General features: G+C 52.8%; 8 protein-coding genes across 8 annotated transcripts; 4 read left to right on the forward strand and 4 right to left on the reverse strand.

Annotated features, from left to right (window-relative positions):
- Positions 1-117: 117 nt before the first annotated feature.
- Positions 118-2,279, reverse strand: J4E87_002914 (uncharacterized protein; the record flags this gene model as incomplete). Its single annotated transcript, XM_049374548.1, has 10 exons — positions 118-446; positions 498-705; positions 761-782; positions 840-1,127; positions 1,179-1,280; positions 1,330-1,364; positions 1,452-1,548; positions 1,605-1,713; positions 1,761-1,953; positions 2,010-2,279. 10 exons carry the CDS (start codon positions 2,277-2,279, stop codon positions 118-120), a joined length of 1,653 nt encoding a protein of 550 aa, XP_049235539.1.
- A 1,467-nt stretch (positions 2,280-3,746) lies between these two features.
- Positions 3,747-7,358, forward strand: J4E87_002915 (uncharacterized protein; the record flags this gene model as incomplete). The annotated part of the gene is made up of 4 exons (XM_049374549.1): positions 3,747-3,821; positions 4,324-4,336; positions 4,391-5,127; positions 5,175-7,358. The coding sequence occupies 4 exons, from the start codon at positions 3,747-3,749 to the stop codon at positions 7,356-7,358; spliced, it is 3,009 nt and encodes a 1,002-aa protein (XP_049235540.1).
- Positions 7,359-8,239: 881 nt separating this feature from the next.
- Positions 8,240-12,710, forward strand: J4E87_002916 (uncharacterized protein; the record flags this gene model as incomplete). Its single annotated transcript, XM_049374550.1, has 5 exons — positions 8,240-9,009; positions 9,060-9,658; positions 9,709-11,951; positions 12,016-12,201; positions 12,258-12,710. 5 exons carry the CDS (start codon positions 8,240-8,242, stop codon positions 12,708-12,710), a joined length of 4,251 nt encoding a protein of 1,416 aa, XP_049235541.1.
- A 431-nt stretch (positions 12,711-13,141) lies between these two features.
- Positions 13,142-14,215, forward strand: J4E87_002917 (uncharacterized protein; the record flags this gene model as incomplete). Its single annotated transcript, XM_049374551.1, has 1 exon — positions 13,142-14,215. One exon carries the CDS (start codon positions 13,142-13,144, stop codon positions 14,213-14,215), a length of 1,074 nt encoding a protein of 357 aa, XP_049235542.1.
- Positions 14,216-15,739: 1,524 nt separating this feature from the next.
- On the forward strand, positions 15,740-16,732 carry J4E87_002918 (uncharacterized protein; the record flags this gene model as incomplete). Its single annotated transcript, XM_049374552.1, has 2 exons — positions 15,740-16,522; positions 16,580-16,732. The coding sequence occupies 2 exons, from the start codon at positions 15,740-15,742 to the stop codon at positions 16,730-16,732; spliced, it is 936 nt and encodes a 311-aa protein (XP_049235543.1).
- Positions 16,733-16,999: 267 nt separating this feature from the next.
- J4E87_002919 (uncharacterized protein) lies at positions 17,000-18,737 on the reverse strand (the record flags this gene model as incomplete). Its single annotated transcript, XM_049374553.1, has 2 exons — positions 17,000-18,361; positions 18,732-18,737. 2 exons carry the CDS (start codon positions 18,735-18,737, stop codon positions 17,000-17,002), a joined length of 1,368 nt encoding a protein of 455 aa, XP_049235544.1.
- Positions 18,738-18,960: 223 nt separating this feature from the next.
- J4E87_002920 (uncharacterized protein) lies at positions 18,961-20,896 on the reverse strand (the record flags this gene model as incomplete). Its single annotated transcript, XM_049374554.1, has 5 exons — positions 18,961-19,211; positions 19,263-19,623; positions 19,677-20,242; positions 20,292-20,670; positions 20,729-20,896. 5 exons carry the CDS (start codon positions 20,894-20,896, stop codon positions 18,961-18,963), a joined length of 1,725 nt encoding a protein of 574 aa, XP_049235545.1.
- Positions 20,897-22,856: 1,960 nt separating this feature from the next.
- Positions 22,857-23,951, reverse strand: J4E87_002921 (uncharacterized protein; the record flags this gene model as incomplete). The annotated part of the gene is made up of 3 exons (XM_049374555.1): positions 22,857-23,568; positions 23,654-23,819; positions 23,870-23,951. 3 exons carry the CDS (start codon positions 23,949-23,951, stop codon positions 22,857-22,859), a joined length of 960 nt encoding a protein of 319 aa, XP_049235546.1.
- Between the last annotated feature and the right edge of the window lie 203 nt (positions 23,952-24,154).

Here is a 24,154-nt window from a genome sequence, read left to right on the forward strand (position 1 = left end):
GACGATGAGGCGGTACGAAATCTATATATGCCCCTCAAAGATGCACCGATAATCAACCGTCTTTCAATGCGTGTACGTCGAGGAACTTCAGACGATGCGCCATCTCGACATGCAATTCTACGCCTGAGCGTCCATGATCTTCCCCGGGTTCATGAGCCAGTACGGATCCAATGCGCCCTTGATGCTTCTCATCACATTGATAGTGTCGAGACCGAGTTCTTTCTGCAACGATTCTTTCTTGCCCAGCCCAATGCCGTGCTCGCCGGTACATGTGCCATCCATCTCTAGCGCGCGGTCGACCATGTCATGAACGCACTTCTCGACAGCCGCTCGCTCTTTGGGATCTTTGCTGTTGTACATAATGCTTTCGTGGAAGTTGCCGTCTCCGATATGACCTAGGATGCTGGCGAAGAGACCGAGGTCATCCATCTCCTTCTTGGAGATTTCTATCGACAATTAGTTAGCAACCTCCGGAAACCTTGAATTCCCTTACATACCTATAATGTCTGGTAGCCTGGAGATCGGCACGGCGACATCTGTTGACCAAACTTCGTCGCCTTCGCGACGGAGCGCCAACATGCTCCATAAGGACTCCTTGCGCGCAGACCAAAGCGTCTTCTGCTCCTCGGCGCTGACGGCGAATTCGAAGTCCCCGCTCTTGTGTTTCCTGGAAATGGACTTGACCAGCTCAATGTTCTCCTGTACCTATATGCAGTCAGTTCCGCTCTAGGTAATTGCAGGACGCGTAGGGCTGACGTACCCCTGCTTTGGTTCCCGAAAATCTGTTTGAGGCTCTTAGTTCGTGCTTTCACATGTCAAGGGATGTTCTGGAAACTTACTTGAAGAACATGGTCGGCAATTCTTTCCACTTTTTGGTCGTTGATCCGGCTTTGTTGATTACACCCATCTGCACGTCATCCATTATCTCCATCGCAGCCACCGGCACTCCGGCGCGCAACACCTTGGAAGCTGCGGCAGCGGCATCCCGTATCGTGGGAAAGGTGACGACTGCGACGCTGGTCTCTTGTGGTACTACTGCGAGTTTCAAAGTGATCTCAGTCACGATACCCAGGGTGCCTTCGGAGCCAACGAAGAGGTTGGTAAGATTGTAACCGGCCGATGACTTCCTGGAAATAGTCAGTCTATCGCACATTCCGACACTGAAACAATTTGCATACCTGGGCCTTCTTCTGGTCTTGATGATCGTGCCATCGGCAAGGACTACAGTCAGATTGATGACCCAATCCTTCATCGTGCCGTATCGCACTGCGTTGGTGCCACTAGGAGGGTCAGCTGTTGGACCACGTCACTGACCATCATAGACCTTACCTGCAGCTCGTACCCACCATACCTCCAATTCGGGCCTGCCACGCCCGTTAGAATGAACTCGGAGTTCCGCATCGGGGTTTCCGAGGGTTGATTGCAAAGTTGTGTAACACATGACAACGTACCGATGGGCCAGGGTCGACTGGGAAAAATAACCCCGAGTCTTTGATCTGATCATTGAGACTCATCCATGGGACAGAAGGCTGAACCACTACGTCCATACTACGCATCACTGTCAGCGTCGCCAGTCTTGCATGCTAAACGTATAATTAACTCACTCATCTTCGTGCAAGGCCAGGATCTGATCCATGAACGAGAAGTCAATGCTCATGCCACCGAATGGAGCCGAGAAGTTGGCCTCCAAACTTGATCCCCCAGAATATGGGACTGCGCGCTGTCAATACTCATCTCTCCATGCGTCTTGTTGAACGTACTCATCGGTATCTTGTACTTGTAGCAGACCTTGGCGATCGTAGCACATTCTTCAGTGGACTTCGGATACGCCACCGCAACGGGAAGTTGGTCGATGTTGATAGACGACCATTCCGAATATCCGTGTCGATGCAAATCCTCGTCGTCGGTACTAATGGTGTCTTCCCCAAGAACATCCCTGAGCTCTAAAATGGCCTGTACTAAACTAAGTGACTGGTCGACGCGAAAGGATTTTATAATCGCAAACTTACCCTCTCCATCTCGTATTTGTTCGCATATTGGGGCCCTGATGACTTCTTCCATGGCATCTGAATTCTGTGCGGTTCGTCATTGGCGCCGTAGAAGTATGTGGTCGTTCCGGTAACTGCAGAAAATAGCAAGACGCGTCCCGAGTTCCAAAATGGTCTTTGAAGTTGCTCGGCTTTGAAGGTCTGCTCGCGTCCAGTGCGTGCTCGAGCGCCACCTCGCTTGAAGATGGGTGAGGTTATTTGCCTCAGTCGCGCCGCTGGCTGGCGGAACATGACGAAATCGACAACGAAGAAGGGGAAATGAAGTTGCAATCAGTTGTTGGGATGCTGGGAAGAGCTAAAAGTGGAATCCACTTCGCTGACTATGGGTCAGGGCGCATTTGGCGAACTAGTATGACAGAAGAGTGGAGGAGAAGATGGTTGCAAGGCTGGCCTACGCATTTTGTGGATCTAGAAGCCGAACGACAAGCACAGTAAGAGCGGGGAGAGGTTATTTCAGTCTAAACGCAGTTGGCGCGATAGTTCTTTCGGGTATCGCTTTGAGCGTCGTTGGCCAGCGCACAGGTAAAGTCGCAATACACGTCCTAAAAGTCGTGGGATGGACCAGTGATAGCGTGGGAGGCTGACGAGATTCCCGATTTTCTGTATCAAATTTTTCGGCTCACGCATCAAATGAAGTCGTGCATGATCACCTGCAAGGGGCTTGGACACACGCAAGGTAATTGCGGGGAAGACCAGGGCAACGACAAGCAAATGTGTTGGTTCGAGACGCATCGTGGCGACAGGTGACGCTGGATGACATTCCGAGCGAGATGCCGTCGCGTGACGAGGCGTTCGCTAGGGCCCCGAGCGGCTGCAGACAAGGACCGAAGATGTGGATCTGGAACTCTGCGGACGACCATGATACGCTGCTGCCATGTATGTTTTCTTTTCGAGAGCGAGACAAGTGGCAGAAGAGGCGCCTGTCAGGGACAATCGTCTACCTCGATGTCTGATGCCCATGGCTGAGGCTCAAAAACAGAAGCTTGGGAGGCTTGGGGAGAAGCTGAGCGGCAGACTTACCCTTGGCGATTGGACGACGGTGATACCATTACCTCACGAAACTTGTTCCTCTCGTCTGTGCAGCTCAGATGCTGGCTGACAATCGAGCGAGTGGGGGAACAAGCTGCACATGAGCGTTTGCCGTACCCCACGCGCGATCTCCAGGCGTCTGCTTGTCGGTGAAGCCAGAAAGCCGGAGGAGGCCGGTGGATGCCGCGGTAACGGCTACAGGTCAAGGCAGACGACTACTCCCATATAGTACTGAAGCGGGATACCGTATACGGCTCCCATGAGCAATGTGATAGAACGCCATTAAGCTCGAGACTGCAAAGGAACTGCCAAAAGCAAAGACGACGCGTAGAGTCTATTACCACCAATGGGAGGTAACGTGTGAGCGGAGAATAGAAAGAGCCCCGCAATGCCTGCAGGCTAGCAATGTTGCGCCCAGCAGCTGTACGATCTATAGATGGCTGACGTCAATAGGCAAACATGTGGAGTGCGAGCAGGAGCAGGGAGTGGAGTGTGAGATGTTGGCGCAGTATGCATGGTCGCGTGCATTGATGCCAATGGGGAAGTCGGCGATCCCGGCGCGTCTCTTCGGCCGTCGCCAGAGGAACGCGACAGCAAACAAGTTCGCGTCACAAATCCACGCATAACGAACATTCGGCCCAACTCCGAACATAACTCGATCCAGCAGACATGGCGGATATCAGCGCAGAGTTGACGTCGGAACTGACAAGGATCATCGAGTGTCCATACCCCCCTTCGCTATCCGTACGTATTTGCCCCTCATCTTCCCCAACATCCAATGCATCCTCATGTCGTGCCACTAGCCAACTCCCGTATTTGAGCACATGACTCGCTGCAGGAGCAGCGCATCGTTGATGAGAGGAGCTGACGCGAGATCCCACAGAACCTTTCCGATCTTCTGGCGCGCGTCGACGTACCGACTATCCGATCATGCGTCCAAGACCGGTCACCTTGCGCGGTGAGGAAACTAGGCAGAATTGTCCACGATGCACTGTCCCTGAACGCATACACGCTTCGTGTGCTGCACCTATTGTGTAAGCAGTTGACCGGTCTCCGCTTGATAGTAGAAACGCAATCAAACTGACTACGTGTTCTCAGGTCATGCGCCAGAATTTCGAGATGAGCTACTGGTCCTGGAACCGTCCTTACTCCCTTCTCTGTTGAAAAGGGCAAATTCATCAAAGTCCGAATTCGAACATGTGAGTACGAGAATTGTAAGGTATATCACTTACTAATAATGATATAGCTTGCCGAGCTATGTGTGCTTCTTCTCTCTCGCCCACTGCCCGAGGCAATACCATTACCCGCCGTAGCACAAAACTTCTTTCTTAATGTCTTCGAAAACGCCACACAGCAACCAAACTACGAGACCCTGAAGTCAGTGTACCGTATGCTCAACGGTGCATGTCGTCGACTTTACAGCCTTCTTCCCAGAGATCTGAGGCAGCGGTTCGACACAGAGTTGTGCAACATACTCAGATCCCCGAAAGTCGCCGATTCCTCTTTGCTGTTTTTGTGGGCAGAAGGTATAGTGCTCATCACGGAACATCCCGTGGGGGTCGACGGACTGCAAAATCCGCCTGGTGACGAGGAGCCGACATCCACCGAAAGGCTAAGACAACATTGGGCAACACCTTCAGGCCAAAAGCTGTTCGGCTCGACAAGCTACTTATACAAGACTATTGAGCTCACTTGTTTGAACGTAGTGTGGATTCTTCGAGGCGGAATCAAGGAAAATGAAGCAATCGAAGGCCTACGTATTGCCTCGAGGGCTATGCAATTCATTGGCCAAGACGTGAAAGACAATTGGCCTCAAGTTCAGAAGAAGTATGCCATGCTGTACGAAAAGTGTGCCTCCAAAATCCAAAACTCCAGTGCGAGTCTATCCGTCCAATTAGAGGCCCTGTCATTCTTTGGCATACTTTCAGGTTCTCAGAGCTTGCCGCAAGGTATCGTCATACGCTACGAGGCATGCATATTGGAAGCCCCTCGCGTGGCAGAGCCTGAAGGCTTTGCCGAGCTTCTTGCAGTCTCACTGCCAATCTACGCAGTAAGCAATTCATTCTGTAGTACTGGCTGGTTCACTAACCAGGGCAGGTGCAGATGCAGGAAAGCACCGTCGCGGCACTCTTATCAGGCATTTTATCAGCATGTGCTTCGCAGCCTGACTCCCGCGAAACTTCCAACTCCATCGACACTATCGATGAGCTGGCCACAGCCGCGATGGCGAATGCTGCTTTACGAACCACTGTGCTGCGCGCACTGTCATCGAGGGCCTTGCAAGAGAAAATCCAGAACCTCATTCGTACTGGTATGACGAAAGAAGGCCCCGGCTGCTGTACACATGCTGCATTATTCCGTCGGCAATTGATCGCTGCCACAATCGCTTCATTACTTATCATTGTTCTTATGGCGCAACCGGGAGAGTCGACGATACCGCATACCCTCGTGGCTGCGCTTATCAAGAAACAGCGAGACCTTCCCCCCGCGCTAGATACTTGCTCACACTCGTCGAAAAGCCCCACTCAGCCTTCAATCTCCCTCTTCCAAGAAGCAAGCACGCAGTACATGGGCCAACATCTCCAGGATTGGCGCAAACGCCTCGAATTGGAGCTACAGAGCCAGAACAAACATCAGCGAGATGCTGTTGTGCGCTCTATGGCACAAATATGCAGTGATCTCGAGACACGCTGCAATACAGTCGAAGAGCCCCTACGTGTGGAGACAGAGAAGTCCGCCAAACTCCAGGAACAAGTCGCTCATCTAAACGAGAAGATCGCCCATCTCAACGAGCAAACCGATTTTCTACACAAGGATAGAGAAGAATCTGTGGAATACGTCGAGGGGTTGGAGAAGGAATTGCAGGATTCCATAGACGAGCAAAAGCGTCTGGAGCAAGAGAAGTCCGACTTGTTGGAAGAAAAGGGGCGGATGTACTCCAAGATACAGGAAGTGGAGACCTCTCTGGAGGTGTCAGAGCGGAACGCGACCGAGGCTCTCAAGGCCGCTCACGAAAGTTCTAGCGTAAAGGAGCATGAACTCTGCTCGACGATACGCCAGTACGAGGAGGACAAGCGCGTCCGCGATGAACAGGTTGAGGAGCTGCATGGTACCATTAGCCAGCTGCAAGCATCTCAAATGCAGCACGAGACCGACTATCGCAGCCTCACCGCACAGTTTGAGGAGCAGCAGAAACGCAGCCGTGAAGCAGAGGACACGCTTGAACGGGAGCGAGCGAATACTGCCCGTCAAGCCGAAAAGATCGCACAACTCGAGACTCAAGCGTCAGAATACCAGCAAGATCTGGAAGCGAAGGAAGCGGAACTAGAGGATGCCATTCGACAGCTTCATATTGCGCGGACTAGTTACCAGGAGTTCAAGGAATCATCGGCTGAAACGACGAGAGAGCTTGCGGTGAAGCACGCCAACGATCTGGAGGCTATCACCATGAAGGCTGAAGAGCGATACGAGACGCTCGAAGCGCGGCTGCTAGATGCCCAGCGCAACGCTCAAGAAGAACGACATGATCACGGAAAGACGCGTAACAATCTTCAGCATCTTCAAGCATCAGTACCACCACTAGAAGCGAGGATTCAAGAGCTCGAGGAGTTTTGCAGAGAGCAAGAAGAAGAACTTGAAGAATTCAGGACGGCTCGCAAAATGATGGCGATGCATCTGTTGCCTGCTAAGCCAGCCTCACGAACCTACAAGGAGATTGCTCAGCCCCAAACGACAAGAGAGCCGCGAACTCACCGACGACGTAAGTCAGCCATCAACACCCAAGAGGATGTTTCAGTCGCCACGGTGAATGCCCAAGTATTACCTAACAGAGCTCTCGGAAACTCTACAAATGCGTCCTTCGCCTCATCAGCCGATTCGAATTCGTCCCAGGGTAACGGACCAGCACCAAAGCGTGCCAAACCAAGGCCAGCTTTCAAGGTGCCAACGATGCAAACGCCAAATAACCAGAAGCCCAGCATCGCATCCAAGTCACTCTCACACTCACATCAGCTGTCGCCGACCAAGCGTTCAGCTCTGAGACCAGTCTCGCCGAACCGCCGCCACACGACTGTCGGGTTCACATTGCCCGGCGGCGAGGAAGAAGACGCCGCGACCGAGATTGAGTCAGTGAGGAAACGTAGAGGCAGCCTTCAGGACATCGAGCAAGTCGATTTTGACATCGACGATGATTTCACGACCGGCACACCACTTACCCCGGGCTTTATGTCTGGTACTGGCCGCATTCCGGACGAGGGTGACGAGACCATGACTGAGTTGTGAGTACGAAAGTATGATTTACGATGGCATTCTGGTGAGGGTAGGGTAACTGCTGTTTGTTTCATACCCGGGGTACGAAGGCTTTGCGCATTTGGCACGGGTACTTGCATGCATGGCGCAGGGGGCATATGATGATTTTGGAGATACCCAATGGCGTATCCTTACTTGATGTCGCGACTCTACCTTTACCTGCTGTTAGTTTTACCGCATGGCTAGCGTTCTTCTATTCGCTGGACTTAGGTGTCCTCTCAGTCTCTCTATTTGACGTCTTCTTTGCTCTTAGTACCTTACGGCTACGTGCATCTCTCAAGCGTCTCTTAGTCGATCGTCGTCATATCAGCCATAAGTTCCCATCTTCTTACGCTGCTCTCCGTTTGCACCTTCCCATCTTAGCACATGCACGCATTCGAGTAAGAGCAGACCCCGCGCCTTCCTCACACGATCAGTCCTCCTCCACTTTCCATCTACCTCCCTGCATCTACAGGCTGCCACACCCATCTCGTTCATCTAGAACTTATTCTCGGCTGTTTCGAGGTCCAGCTTCCAGATTCTCAGCCCGACGTTAGCACACAAAACATCAGGCACGCGTGTCGCGACTCGCTCCTGCCCCTGCCGAATCCACAGCGCCTCTAGACAAACGGCCGTTTGATTGCCCAAATCGAGCAAACAAAATTCTCCATCCTCCATCCTCCCACTCCAATCACCCCACACGGGTACGGCCAGCACATCCAGGCAGAGCCTCTGGTCAGCCGCTTCGGCACCGCTACATTGCCCTTTCCTGAAGCAGCGGTCACCTCCGATTAGCTGCTCGTCCTCGCCACCACCGCCACCCTATCGTCATTCCCCGAGGATTGGTGTGAGGGCAAGTACGTTCACAAACAAACATGGACCGCTATCTTCACGACCCAGATCCTATGGGTTCAACTACTCCTGCTCTCAACACCAGCACCCCCACATCATTACAATCCTACACACTGAACCGAGACCCAGTTCAACACAGCGAGCAAAAGTCAGAGACAAGCTCCAATAGTGAGAAATCCTTCGGCAGCCGCAACATGTATCGCGGTAACCAACGCGGTGGTCGTGGCGAAAATCGTGGTGGTAGAGGTGGCAACCGCACATACTCTGGCAGTTCCGGTAGCTCTAACGGCCAGTACAACCCCAACCGACCAACTCTCAAGCCCGCTTCGGCTTCTCAGTCCTCTCAAGCTCCACACACTCGCATGCCAACTACCGACCAGACCCCGGGTAGCGTGAACTCACCCGTCACCCCGGTCAAACAGCTCTCATCATTCGACTTGAACGGCAACAGTATCAACGAGACCTATATTGCGAGATCCAGTACTACCCCGACACTATCTCCGGCAAGATCACCGATCATAAGCCCACCAAGACAGGCTACTCGAGCGTCTCCTCAGTATGGAGGTAATCGCCCGCGCTACAACTCAGCTGGTCAGCCTAGTTCACAGAGGTCAATCTTGAGGAATGAAGCCCAGCACTGGGCCCATCGCCAGGAGGTCAAGATCAAGTTGTCAGGTATACCCAAGAGCTACTGGACGAAAGACGTGTATGACGCATTGTCGTCATTTGGTTCTCTCTTCAGGATTGAGATCGTCACTGGCACTCGAGACAACTCCGCTTTCGTGGTATTTCGGTGAGTATTGTTTCCATTCACACCTCATCATTCTAACCTCATTCTTATAGACCTCCCCCCGTCCATGCCTTTCCGCATCGGAACCTACGAATTGGCGGTGCTCTCCTAGGGATTGAGACACTCTCTCCACAAGTCAGGACCGTTCCGAGCCCAGCCAATCCCGCAAAAGAATACTACGAATTCAACGTCCTACCGGTGCAAGGCATAGACTTCGGCGTCAACGTGGCAGACAAGACTATGATTGCCATGCATACCTTGCGTTCACCGGGCAGTATTTACATGACGCTGAACCTGATTCGCAAAGAGCTTGACGTTCAGTTCTCGGTCGATATCGACAACGAGATGCGCAAGGTTCGCTTTGCTTTGCCAATTGCTCTACTCTCCCATATATACAAGATCACCGACACAGCCAGCAATCAGCAGGCTTTGATCATTCCGTTCAATTCACCGCCGCAATTCTACATGCAGCGACGTGAGGGTGAGAATCTGGAGGACGGGAGGAAATTCTATACATTTTCTAGGAAAGAGAAGGCGTGGTATGACTGGAGCACCTGGTTCCGAGCGACCGATATTATCAGCAATACTGTCAAGAGTAAGCTCCAAGGCTCACCGTTGATGAACCATAAGGATACCGCTATCATCGACATTGGTAAGTTGCCCACACACTTTCATCACGGATCACTCAGCTAACTAATTCAGGCCGATGGACGAGTTATCGTATGATCTTCGACGCGACAGTGATGACTGGACCCAAGTTCAAGGACTTCAGCGATGCTCTCACCGACCATGGCGTCGCCATTGAGAACCTGGACGAGTACACGATCCAAGACATGGCCCCATCGCCTCTATGGTCACTGCTACAAGAAGAGATATCTGGCACACATCCACATCTTGAGTCAACACCCTCAAAGGGCTCGGTCTTCGAAGATCTCTTCGCTGGCCAGTTTCATCTGAGCTTTCCAGTCCGGTACCAACTCGAGGCGTGCCTATCGAACGGCTACTTGAAGGAACACAACATCACGAGCGACTTCTTGGAGAAGCTCACAGCGATGGAATCTCACCGTGCCGTCTACATACTGGAGAAAGTCGTCGACAAACAGCATGTTTACTATGACCCGATGGAAATATTCGGCATCCGGATCAAGGATCTTGTGAAGAAAGTCCCTAGCTACTGCACCCTTCAGCGATCGGTGGTAATCACTCCAACCATGATGCATGTAGCATCTCCTAACATGGAGACCTCGAACCGTATCATCCGCAAGCATGCTGCTGATGGCGATCGTTTCATCCGAGTCAAGTTCTCCGACGAGAAGACAGAAGGTCAACTGCGCAATATGCCCAATGGAAGGGCTGAAGCTGCTTTCGACAGGGTACGCCGGGCTATGAAGTATGGCATTGTCGTTGCAGGGCGATATTATGAGTTCTTAGCATTTGGAAACTCACAATTCCGCGAGCATGGCGCATACTTCTACGCGCCTACATCTTCCAAGTCCGCCGACGACATCCGCATATCACTGGGCAATTTCGACCACATCAAGACCGTCGCCAAATTCGGTGCCCGTCTCGGTCAATGCTTTTCAACCACTCGCGCAATGCGGGATAACGTCAAGGTTATAACGATTCCCGACATTACACGTAACAACTATACATTCACAGACGGTGTTGGCAAGATCTCACAATTCTTAGCCCAGATGGCTGCCCAGGAACTCGGGCTTGCACGTGCTTTCGATGACCCCCCGTCTCTATTCCAGTTTCGCCTTGGCGGCTGCAAGGGGGTGCTTGCATTGGATCCCAAGATCACTGGTCCTGAGGTTCATATAAGGCCCAGCCAGATGAAGTTCGTGGCACCCTACACTGGCCTGGAGATCATACGATCCTCCTCGCTTGCGACACCATTCTTCAACCGTCAAATCATCATGGTCTTGTCGTACCTTGGCGTACCTGATTCCGTGGTAATCAGGAAACAACAGGAAATGATCAACGATTACGAGACCGCCATGGTAGACGACGGCGTTGCCTTGCAGAAGCTCCGAAAGCACATCGACATGAACCAGACCACGTTGACCATCGCAGGTATGGTCCTTGATGGCTTCATGAAGTCTCAAGATCCATTTGTCATGTCACTCCTCAAGCTGTGGAGGGCTTGCACCATCAAGAACCTCAAGGAGAAGGCTCGGATAGCCATCGATGACGGCGCGTTCGTGCTTGGCTGCGTTGACGAAACAGCAACACTTCAAGGCCATATGAACGACCTCCAGCTTGATGCTACGAATGAGGAGAAGCTTGCAACTCTCCCCGAGATCTTCCTGCAAGTCGACGATACAAGCAGGAAAGGACACTACAAGATCATCAAAGGAGTGTGTGTCCTAGCGCGAAACCCATCACTCCACCCGGGAGATCTACGAGTCGTTCGCGCAGTGGACGTACCGGGATTACATCATCTCACAAACGTCGTGGTGCTGCCACAGAACGGGGATAGAGACCTCGCCAACATGTGCTCTGGCGGCGATCTTGACGGAGATGACTACATGGTACTGTGGGATCCAGAACTGATACCCGAAACCATCAACATGCCTGCCATGGACTTCACAGCCGAAAAGCCGGTTGAGACCGACGATCCGATTACTGCCGCACATATCGGCGAGTTCTTCGTCAATTACATGAAGAATGATACCCTTGGCCAAATTGCGCATGCCCATCTAGCCCACGCGGATCTACAAGCCGATGGCATCAACGATGACAAGTGCCTCGCTTTGGCGGAATTACATTCCAAAGCCGTCGACTTTCCCAAGAGCGGTTTGCCCGCCGAGATGGCGCGGGAACTGAGACCGCATAAGTACCCACATTTCATGGAGAAGAAGCACCTTCCAGAGAACAAGATCTATCATTCAAGAAAGGTCCTCGGCATCCTTTACGACCAAGTGCAGCTGGCGGACTTTAAGGTAAGTCGTGGCTGTACGAAATGCATGTGATACATACGCTGACTTCTCATTTTCATCTCTGTAGCCTCAGTGGGAAAACGCATTTGATAAGCGCATCCTGATGGCATTTGAGCTCGGCGATAAGACTCTGGCCAAAGCAGCGGGACTCAAGGCGTCGTATGATGAATCGTTGCGGCGACTCATGGCCAAGCATGGCATCCAGACAGAGTTCGAGGCCTGGTCTGTCTTTGTGCTAGTACATAATCATGAGGTAAGTTCTGACTGTATGAGATGCATGAGAGACATACTGACAATGCACCCTGTCAGAGCCGCGATTACAAGTTCGCTGAAGAATTCGGAAGGACCATTGGTGCATTCAAGTCACAGTACAAGAATGAATGCCGAGATGCTGCAGAAGACAACCTGGAGAAGTTTGTCGCCGCGATGTATATGGTGACTGCGAAAGAGATGGAGACTGCATTGGTCGAATGCCGTACGAAGAAGACAGTTGGTGGTAGGGACGTTCCGGTGCGACCTATGGAACCGGAGCACATGCCTCTGATATCATTCCCGTGGCTCTTCCCAAACGAATTGGGGAAGATTGCGACCGGCGGCGCGACCACCCGACAGCTAGACGTCCAGCAGAACATCGCAACCCGACCGAAGAAGCACCCTGGAACTTCCATGCTGGCAGAAGTGGATACAGAGATTGGTGTTGTGGAGACGGAAGCAGGTATCACGCGTTACGGGGAGCTGCTGGACCTGGATTTCAGTTTGTAACGATGGACCGAGTGGCGGAGACATGAGGATGACAAGGAGTACGAGGAAGCTTTCCAAAAAATATGGTTGAAGAGTACGATGGCAGTTTTGATGGCAAAGCAACATTAACAGCGGACCGAGGAGGATACGACGTAGGCCACAGGTGCAAAAAAGTTGGGCGGGTGTTTCTGGCTGGCGACCTTACGATGGACTGACCGGCTGGGTTATGGGGTTCGTGTTATGTCTGAAAGGAAGAGTATGCGGGGTTGTTTGCCATGAAAGTAGAGAAAATGACAAAAAAACGTAGAAAATAGAAAACTTAAGTAGGCTTCTCGGACATTGGTGGTGATCTCTCGTTTCCAGAAAAACGAGCCATGATGACGACGATGGCTGGTATCGATAAGCTGCACACTACGCGCAACTCATAATTTCCACTCGGTATCCGCGTCACGATGCCACCCTCGACGCGTATCCCGGCGCTCCTCCAACCCTACGTCCAACTACCGCACGACTCGATCCTCCTGCTCACGAGCACCCTCGGCGCGAGCGCGAACTGGCTGCTCATCCGCTTCCTCTGCAATGAGCTGAGTACACAAGATGGCGGAGACGAGGGGCACAACGTCGTCCTCGTCTCTTGGATGAGAGAATACGACTTCTGGAAGCAAGAGGCTCGAAAGGGCGCAGCTCTTGATCTGGACAAGCTGAGGAAAGAGGGACGCTTTGCCTTTGTGGACGGACTGGGTGCTGGTGGGAATGCGACAGACGGTACAGCGGAGAGGCCATCGCGAATTGATGCGCAAGCGACACCACGAGTCCCTGTATCGAACGCGACACCACAGAGAGGGCCGCAGATATTGCCTGCGCGAGGACCGCCTGGACGGATAGTACCTGCGAGAGGGCCTCCTCCAGCAGCCCCAGCGGCAGCGCCAGCTTCACCACCAGCTACGAGTACCCCGAACGGCCCGGCGGGTGCAACCCAAAGCACGCCAGGTCACTATACACTCAAGAGTCTCGAGATCGCGGACATCAAGTCCACCATCTCCAGCGCCATCTCCCCACTCGCTACGTCCACGGCCCGAAAGACACTCCTCATCTTCGACAACCCCGATCTCCTCCTCGCGCTGAACCCAGCCATCACACCCTCCCACTTCACCACCCTCATGCTGCAATTCCACACGCTACCGAACGTATCCCACATCCTCGCGCACCTACAAGCAGACAACCCGCTCCTCAGCCTCTCCACACCCCCACAGCCGCTCGAAGTAGTGCATCATAACCTGGTTGTCAAATGCGCACACATGAGCAGGAGGATACTGGGTGTCAGGGTATTAGACACTGGCGTCGCGAGGGATGTGAGCGGTGTAATACGCATTACTGAGCAGAGAAAACAATGGTTCGATGTTGGCTTTGGCATTGAAGCTAACAAGGATGGCGACGACAGTGGGAGAGGCAAGGAGTTCTTGTATCAGGTCAAGAGCGACGGCAGCGTAAGGGTGTTTGAGCGTGGTGCTGGCGGAGAGGGCTGAGGTCTGCATCTCAAGCTTGACGAGCAATTCGTGCATCTGCACCCCTCGTTGACGCTGCAGGTTCATCGCCTCTCTCCGCGGATGCAATGCGCAGGAAGGTGTATATATAGTCGTCTCGGCTACATAGCATGCTCCAAGCCACGCAATGGAAAAGACCCACACATGATCAATTCTTATCATCAGCTGTCGAATACCTCAGGCTAACTCCTACGTTACTGCAACAGAACTACGCGAGCCTCGCAGAACGCCGCATCTTGTGCATGTCTGCATGCAGCGACCGACGAATACGGACGCGGCTCCTGATATCACCCGCCGCCCCCCGGCCCCGAATCCTCCTACCTGGGCACCCAATCCTCCGCGCGCGATCATCGGCGAGCGACTGACCAACGATGCACCGGCGACCCCGAACTTTGCGCTGCCATGCAATCAATACAACACAACTATTATGATCCTGCTGCAGTGATACAGCCACGCCAGGGTGGGTGGGGGAGGCGGCGGGGAGGTGGAGGGGAGGTGGAGGGGAGGATGGTGGACGCGGTGGTATAGGAGATGCCAGCTGTGGTACTGAAATACATTGATAGTATCATGTACTCCATGTTGCGATTCTTATCATAGCCTTCCAAGACTGCGAGATGAGAGCAATGTAGCGAGGCTATTCCACTTTTGATCAACATCTCCACATGCATGGATTTCGAGCCATTTACAACGCTGAGGTTTGCCAAGTTGAGTTCTTATTGGAGAGTTATAACACAAATCGCAACATGGAGTAGATCTAAGCTGTATGTGGATACCCGCGATCTCGGCGAGCGACTAACCAACAGTGCACCGGCGACACCCTGAACTTTTGCGCTGCTATGCAATCAATATAACACCGCTATTATCATCCTGCTGCAGTGATACAACCACGCCGCCCGCAAAGCCCGCGCCATCACATTCGTATGCCTGGTGACGACAAACAACGAACTCGATACGAATTCCCCAGTTCAACGCCAACGCCCGCGCATGCGGCTATATACAGATATGCAACCAGATCCTTCGCACTGCACGCTCTCTATAACTAGAAAGGTTGACGATGTTCCAAACGGGCTACCCTTACCTACCTAGGTAGCCGACGTGCATTCCATCAGGCTGGTTTTGGGGGCGCCTTACACAGCAGCATGCGGCACAGTTGCCTTTGTCCAATCGATGTGCGAAACGCCACGACGCGGCCTCCCGGGGTCAAACGTTTGCTTCAAACAAGGTGACAGGGACCATTCGGCGAGAAAGAATAAGCGCTGTGATGATGATGGGCAGGAAGGAAGGCAGAGGAGGAAGATGCCGCTTGTGTGAGACATGCGTGACGTGGAAGTATATATGGTTTAGAGTTTCGCTGCTGACAGCAATGGCACCGAGATGTCTGCCTGCTACTAAGATTTATCTATGCCCCAGCCTTGGACTTGAAGGGTTGCATCATTCTCCTCAACTTCAATCAGTCGACCTTACTTTACCTCGACTCCCACAGTATCAGACAAAACAACTCCAACAATGTCAACCCCCCACCTCCTTGACCTCCCCACAGAGATCCTCAACCACATACTCACCCCCCTACCCACATCCTCTCTGCTCCGCTTCTCAGAAACTTCGCGTCACGCCCGCATCCTCGCCAACGCCAACCTGCACACCCTCTCCTTGGGAATCGCGCCCCTCGCTCCTGCCTTTTTCAAGCACCTTGACCCGTCCGTCACCACCAGTACAGCCAATCCCTATGAAATCTGGCTGCGCATCCCCCAGGCAAGAAGTTACGAGTACCTGACGTTGCACAACTTCCAGAGCGCGTTGGTGACCAGTATACTAAAACGCCATGGCACCATGCTGCAGCATCTCAACATCAGTGTTTGGGCATTAACGTTGCCCATGGCGAAAGCTATCACCTCCCTCCGCGCTCTCCGCACCTTTTCACTCAGAATCGAAAGCGGGGTAAGGTACGTACGCGGCATCCCGCGGTCGCGTATCGCTATCGAACGAGAAGAGCAGGGTAAGGCTTGGGATGTGCTTGCTGAGAGTGCGGCTGAATGGAGTGGGAGACTCACGGTGGTGAGGTTGGAGAATTGTGATCTGAGGGCTGAGCAGTTGGCTGTGCTGTTGAAAGAGAGTAGGGGGTGTGAGGAGCTGGGGTTGAATCGGTGTCGGTATCTGGGGAGGGAGATGTGGACTTCCATGGGCGAGTGGGAGGGGAGGACGAAGTTGAAGATGTTGGATGTAGCGGAGTGTGGGGGTTTGCTGGGGGATGAGGCGAGAGAGGTGGTGGGGAGGTTGGATGGGTTGCAGGTACGTCGCTCTGTATGCTTGCTGACTGATGATATCTGTATGCTAATACTAAAGCAGGCTCTCAATATTTACGACTGTCAAGAGCAGCGACCAGGAGAATTCGAGCTTCTAAACGAGGAACTCTGGCATATCAAAGACTTCACAGCACCAAGACCAGGTGGTTACGGCGAGAACATGATCATCGAGGTGGATCCGGACTACATCTTCTGAAAACAGGAAGTCAAGTTGGAGCTTCAAGAGTAAAGTGTTTCAATTGTTTATCTGAGCAAGCAAGGAATCGCAACGACGTGAGCGTCGAAGACCAATAGTTCCAGCTGCCACTATTTGTCTCTATACGTATAATCTCTCGTGTGGCACCACTTAGGTATAGCCCTCACTGATCAATCCATCTATTCAAGCATCCACTGCCCTGCCTATCCGTCGACAGCTTCATCAATCCATGTATGCTAACCGCCAATCCTATCACGTAGTCCAACCTCAAAACTTCTCATACTGACTGTAATCCATATCCGGGTGATGAAAAGGGCCGCGAACATAACCAGGAGGAGGAGGACCGAAAGAACTGCCCGACGACACGGAGCTCTGACTAGCCTCAACCCTGTGCTGAGAACCCTGGCTAGCGCGAGCGCGGAGGTACTCGCTGTACTCTGACACGCGCTGTTCCTTGATCTGCCACTGAGCAGCTGCCTTGAGCATCTCCTGGTGAGCAATGATATCCTCAATGGGTTGGTTGTAGTAGGCGGCCGTGTGCTCTTCGTAGTGGTGACCGGGGTGGATCTGGGCTTGGTGTTCGGGGGAGTGCTGCATCGATGCTTTGCCTGTGAAGTGGTACATGTTGTTGGTGTTGGGCTCGGCGCCGGTGGGCTTGGTGGCGTCTTCGGATCCGACGGGTGTGGCTTTGGTGGGGCGGCTGACTTCGTAGTCGACGTCGCATATGGGAGCAGCCCTGCGTGCGTTGTTGCGGGCATGACGTCGGGCAATGAGCTTCTCTTCAGCGGACTTGGCGGCGAGGGCCTCGCGCAGCGTCTTCATCTTGGCTTGGCGGCGCGACAGCCTGGCCTTGACGACAGCTTCTTCTTTCTCCAAGTCGAGCATGCGGCGGTACTTCGACTCCAAGTAAGCACCGATCATGGGCGGCGCCCAGTCCTGGACAAAGTTCAGCCCGAGGATTCCGTTGTAGACATCAGAGCTGTAGAGCTGCGACAACTGCTCATGCGCCTCCTCTGCTTTCATGTTCTTTTCCCTGACTTGGTGAACTAATTCGTGCCGGAGCGACTCGAGCCTTGCTTCGCGGATCGCATCGTCGAGCGCTTTGCCGCATGATGGGTTGTTTAGGACGTTCCAGTACTCAGACAGACTGTTGTGAAGCTCGGCGATGCTGGGGCCGCCTTCAGAGATGTCCTCAGACGCAACGTTGAAGCCACTGTCGATGCGGAGGTTCAACAACTGATGCATCTCCTGCATGCGTGCGACGAGCGCATAGTATATGTCCTCGTAGTCGGCGAGAGGGCGGTCGGTGGCCTCTTCGTCCGCACGCCCGTAGATGCGTCCGTGAATGCGCTCGGCAGTGAGAAAGCCGTGAGGCAACAGGCTTGGGCCGACCTGCTTCTTCTGCAGACGGTCGAACAGAGTGCTGAGACTGGGGCTGTAGATGTCGAGTTCGGGCTTGCCAAAGAGGTTGCAGGTTCCCGCAAGGTTGATGAGGTAGTTACTGAGCTTGAGGATGTGCTCGACGATGTAGTCGGTCGGGTAGGCTGTGGCTGCAGCTTGAACAGCCATTTGGCTGACCGCCACTGCGAAATCTGGGAGGAGAGTCTTTGAAGACATCTCAGGGGGTATCTTGGGTTGTGAAATGTAAAGTAAGAAGGTATGAGATGATCAAGGCGAGCTTGTTGGGGACGATTTGGAAGTGGATAATCGTGTAAAGAGCTGAAGAGTTTGCAGTCCAAGGTACTCTCAGTATGCGATTAATATTAGCGAAAAGGTTGTGGGCTTGAAAAGCTGGAATTGAGGGGGCTGGGAGACGATTTGGTGAAGTGAAGGTGAAGGGACACCCGGAAGTGAGATATCCCGCCTCCCTCACTCTGCTGGTATTGTTCGTGCAGGACAGCTGAACAATAGACTTGAGCTTATTAAGGCGACACGGGGACGGCTCTGAAGGCTGCGACCGTGGAAACAAGGGTGCAGTGTTGCTTGTTGCTGGAGAGACGACCATTTCGTGCGCGCGACGTCATTGATGGCGGCGAAACGCTCCGTAGCAAGAGACGAATCGCACCACTTAGTACCATTGGTAGAAAAAGGATCATCTATTCCGTCTCATGAGCATCCTACTTGCCTTGGTCGGACGATGTTGTTGCCTGGAGGTGTGGGTGACCTAGATAATGATACTGGCGTCCCATCCAGGCATGCGCTGACTCACCCCCTCATCTGGTCATTTTTCAGGCTTTCAGGCTCTGTACCAATGTCCTCGCGTCGAGGTTCCTTAGCCGGTGAGGCAGTTCATCTTGGATCCAATCCCGTCTGAAAAAGGCACCGCCAGCAAGTGCTCCTGCAGTAGCCAGCCAGAGGATAGTTTTGGTAGTACCCGGTCGAAATTCTTCGCGCGTCTTTTCGTTCCGATAAACGAAGTCACCCTTCTTCCAAAAGATGCTTCTGAGCCAATAGAGGAATTGCCAGTCAGGGTACATCACTGACAGCGTTAGCGCACGGACTCACACCAACGTCCACCCTCCCCACTTACTATTATTAAGACCTGTCTTCGGATCTACAGCCCAATTTACACAACCTGAGTTCCAGACCAGCTTGCTTGCTGCTTTTTGTGTCCATTGCGAGTCCGCGACCGCAGCCTCCGGCTTGACCTCTACGGTCGCCGGTGGTGGTGAAAGCATTTGAGGAATGAATGATTGCGACCGATATGATGGCAGTGACTTGAAGATGGGCTCTAGCAGCCGGAGAGTGAAGTTGATCTGGCACTCGACAGTGTAGATGACACTGAGATGGCCGGTGACGGTATTTGGCCCCATAAGGATGAAGAAGTTCGGGAATTGCGGGACCACCGTACCGAAGTAAGCTTGCGCGACGCCTTGTGAGGTTTTATCCCACTACGATATGCATCAGTATATAGGTCTCATGCGGCAATTTGTGGTAAACTCACGTATTCGTTCAGTCGCAGTCCGTCACGCCCAGCAATCTCCATCGGACAAAGCATCTGCTGTGTTGCAAAGCCGGTGGCAAGCACGATGGCATCTGCCTTCACCTCGCGACCGCTCTTTGTTACCACGCCATCATCGGTGATTCTTTCCACTGGATCGTCGGCAACCAGCTCAATGTTATCTCTCCATAGGGTCTTCAGATAGTCTGTGTCCAACACCTTCCGCTTGCACCCGATTTCGGTCTTTGGAATGAGCGCGCTCCAATACTTCGGCGGCGCCATGCTCTTTACGTATGCTTCATTCTCCTTGGCCAGGTTTTGGCGGATGCTGCGCCCGGTCTCAATGTCAAAACCACTCCAGTCGCGCTCCATGTCGTAGTAGAATTTCGCACGGTAGAGGCGCATTGCTAGTGGTACGTAGCGCATCACGGCTTTGAAGGTATTCGAATAGTACGGGTTCTGGCGCTCTGCAAGGTATTGCGCTTGTCGTCCGAACTGTGTGAGTTTACGCACGGGGTTGGGCTCGTTGGCCATGATAGGAACAAATTGAGTTGCTGAGCAGCCATTGCCTGGGGCTTTGTAAGCACATAACTGACGAGCCAATATACATAGACATACCAAGTACGACGACATCTTTGTCCTTCCAATCGAAACTGTGGTCCCACTGCGCAGAATGAAACAGTTTGCCCTGGTACGTCTCCACTCCGGGAAGATCGCACTGCTTAGGCACTGAGAGTGAGCCCACACCCGAGACAAGTATCTTCGCTCGACGCGTCGTCCGTTCTTTGGTGTGAAGGTTCAAGATAGATACCTCCCAGACGTTGTCGAGATCGTTCCAAGCTGCTTTCTCCACTATGGAATGGAAGCGGACGTGATCCACGATCTTGTACTGCTCGGCCACAGAGCGGAAGTAGGCCTGAATCTCAGGACGCATGGAGTATTTTCTCGACCAATCTGGGTTCAGCGCGAAGCTGTAGGAGTAGAAGTGTGAGGCAACCTAGTCAGCTTAGCATAATTTTCGGCACCGATAGCTGTTTGGACGCGGAACAACTTACATCGCATCCACAGCCTGGATATGTGTTTGCCAACCAAGTGCCACCGACATCGTCGCTCTTCTCAATGAGCTCAAAGTTACGAAGACCGTACTTGCGTATGATTTGGACAGCGAGGCCCAGGCCGCTCATGCCCGCACCTATGATGAGAACCTCCGTATCGAAAGACATTATGAAGTAGCTTTAAATAATTCGAAGATACAACAGGATATGATGAGGGGAGTCCAGAATCGCGACCAGCATCGGATAGAGCAATAGGGATACTTATACCTTTGACTTTACGCCATCTCCTCCGCTGATCCACTGATCCACACCCCAGAACGACCAGATCCCCATCGGTGGAGCCTGCGTCTCCCGTTCAACCTCATCGTGTCCGGAGTATGGGTGCCGTCTAACCTCTTCGTGCCTGTGTTCGCGCGTTGACGTTGAGGTATGGTCGTTGTTTGGGCAGGTCTGCCGAGCAGGAAGAAGGAAGTTTGCCGACAGCCAATGACAGACCTCGGCTGTTGCGGGGACCCCACACCTCGCACACGCGTGTATGCTTCTCGTCACGATCCGGATCTTTCGCTTTCGGCATCCCGACGTCTGCCTCTTCGATTGCGCGTACGATTATTAACATCACTTCGAATGCTCGTGTTGTCTAGAGTTGGATGTCGCGGGTAAGTGACGTCATCGCCTCGTCGCGGCGTTTTGCGATTACAACGCGCATCGCAGTCACAAAACGAACGCCAACCTCATCGCCTACAATGTTGAGGAGTACGACCGGGCGAAGAATGAACGTGTGGGATTCGTGCTTTTCCTAAGCCTGATTATAGGTGACAGCGAGCTGTCAACTGCGCCAGACTCGCAATGGGCTTACCGGCAAGTCTCGCACGCGACATATCGCCACCGCGGCCTTCAAAGCGACGAAGAACGTCTGAGGCAGACATCAGGAGCCCAAATTCAAAACCAAATGCGCATTTAGATGCAACGCCAACTTTCGCAAAGCCTTTACCCGCGCTAGCAGCAGTAGAAGCCGGCAAGGTCAAGATTGATGATCACCTTACTTACTTCAGAAACCACCTGGTGAGAAGCTCTAGGAACACAGCACTTGATGTACCAAGACTCTCAATCGATGATTTTGCCACTCTCTACCAGTCTAACGCCAACCCTTATGGTCACCACTTTGTCGTTCATCAACACAACCATCCGATTGCGGGAGTACATTATGACCTCCGTCTTCAGTTCTCAGAAACGAGCTCGATGTCCTTCGCCCTTCCAAAAGGACTTCCTGGTGACCCCAACTCGCGGAGCATAGGCAGAATGGCGATCGAAACTAGAGTACACAACTACTGGAACCACCTGATCGAGAGTGCCAGCAAAAAGACTGGAAGCCTGATTATATGGGATACCGGCACTTATAGTATCTTGCCCAGGAAGAGAAAGAACGGGATGCCAAGTCCACAGACTACGGATGATGACGAAACAGAAGACGATGAAGCGGCAAATGAGGGTAGCGAGGTTGCAGACGGACAGTGCCAGGAGAGCTCAAAGCTGGTAGCAGCTTTTAAGACTCTATACATACGCCTACGTCTACACGGCACACGATTGCCACACAATTACACGGTCATATTACGCCTCCCATCGAATGAGATAATCAAAAAGCTGATAGTGAGACGGAGAAGGAGACGATCCCAGCGTAGCTCTGCAACACGAACCCCCGCGACCTCAAGTGACGAAGCTAGCATCGCGGACGCATCCGTACACGATGAAGTAGCGGATCAAAATCTTGACACCGACACAGAAGAGGATGATCAAACACGAACCACCAATGCATATCCGGGCTCGACGAACGATATTGGGTCGGTACACCAACGGCGGTGGTTTCTCCAACTCGATCGGCAGAGTAGCGGGTTTAGTCCGGATGCCTCCGGCAGAGGAAGGGGGAAATGGACTGGAGGCTTCAACTCGTTCCTCGTACGCGGTCGAGACCATGAGCGGAGCGTTGTTACCGGAAGGTTAGCACGAGATGTTGAAAGCGATGAAGGAGTTGAAGATTTTGTAGGAAGGGGAGGTTGGACAGGAATCGAGCATTAGACATAATATACATTATACCGGACGTTGAAGAAGACACCTGTAATTATCCGGGGTATCAGAACGTAGTCACCACCTCCATATTGCCCTCGACGCCCCTCATCTCCAAAGCTCCACGCTTCGACTTCTTCGCTCCGCAGGTGTACACCATGTCGAAATACCACCGATGGGCTTCGACATCCATGATTAACCAGGCCTGGTTTCCCTGGAAAAGATTGGCAGCACCAGCGAAGGTCTGGATGTCGCCAGCCGATACCGGCTGTCTACTCGGCTTGTTGATGTAGTACTCAGGACTGATGTGAACATATCCCATGGTCAACAACGGCATCTTAGGAACGGGGTCGTTCCAGTGCGTGACGCGGAAGTTGCCACCACGCTGGTTGCTGATGTAGGAGCTAATCTTGCTTCCTCCTATCCTGGGTGATCCGAAATTGTACAACGCGACATTGTAGCCAGCAGTGCGCATACTGGCGGCGGCGAGTGTAGCGACGGCGCCTCCCAGACTGTGGCCTGTTACGGTGATCCTGTAGCTAGGGAAGGCGGTTGTTGCTTGTTGCACGGCGGGTAAGACACTATCGCGCGCATCAAGCCAGGACTGCCAAAAGCCGCGGTGGGCAGTGCAGCCTGGGCAGATATCTGTTGTAGTGGTGCCGAAGTCGAGGTTCGTACGCCAGTCTTCAATGGTGTGAGTGCCGCGGAAGGAGACAACTACGAGTTTATTCGTATGATCGACTGCGACAAAGCCCGTCACATCGGTCATCGCATTCTCTCTGTATGCTGTTAGCTTCTGGATCGTTCATGGCCATTCAACACCTGCTGAAACTTGACGTCTGCGGGGCCTGGGATTAGACTCACCGGCTGTATTCGATGACGGTGGTAGAGTCTGCGTCTTGAACGAGCGGGCAGTTGCCAGTGGAGCACTCAATCTGATCTCCGGTGGAGTCATAGTTGTTTGAGCAATATGCTGCCGACGCATACTGCTCCATCAACTTGAAGTTGCCCAGAAGGTTTGGTGCGATACCTGTCACCCGTCAGCTACGCAACGACAGAGATGTCGCACTACCAACATACCTCGCTCCTGGATGAGTGGCGCAGCATTGCTGCCGATGGCGCCTAGCAGCACAGCAACAAAGAAAGAAGAGAAAGTAAGCATGTTGAAAACGAGTGACTGTTGGAAAAGAATGATGTGGGAGGAGAACCGCAGAACCGTCTCGCGGCAATCCTAATCAGGCGTATTTCCACCTACATATAGGAACGACACAACCGACTCATCCTCATAGTTCGTAGTGTACCGCGGACGCCATCGTTTGCTTCATCACACGCGATCCAAGTCTGGACTTCCTAATGCGGAGGACT

This window comes from Alternaria ethzedia (genome assembly GCF_023757985.1).
Source record: "Alternaria ethzedia strain BMP 0044 chromosome Unknown scaffold_5, whole genome shotgun sequence".
In the NCBI taxonomy this organism is placed as follows: domain Eukaryota; kingdom Fungi; phylum Ascomycota; class Dothideomycetes; order Pleosporales; family Pleosporaceae; genus Alternaria; species Alternaria ethzedia.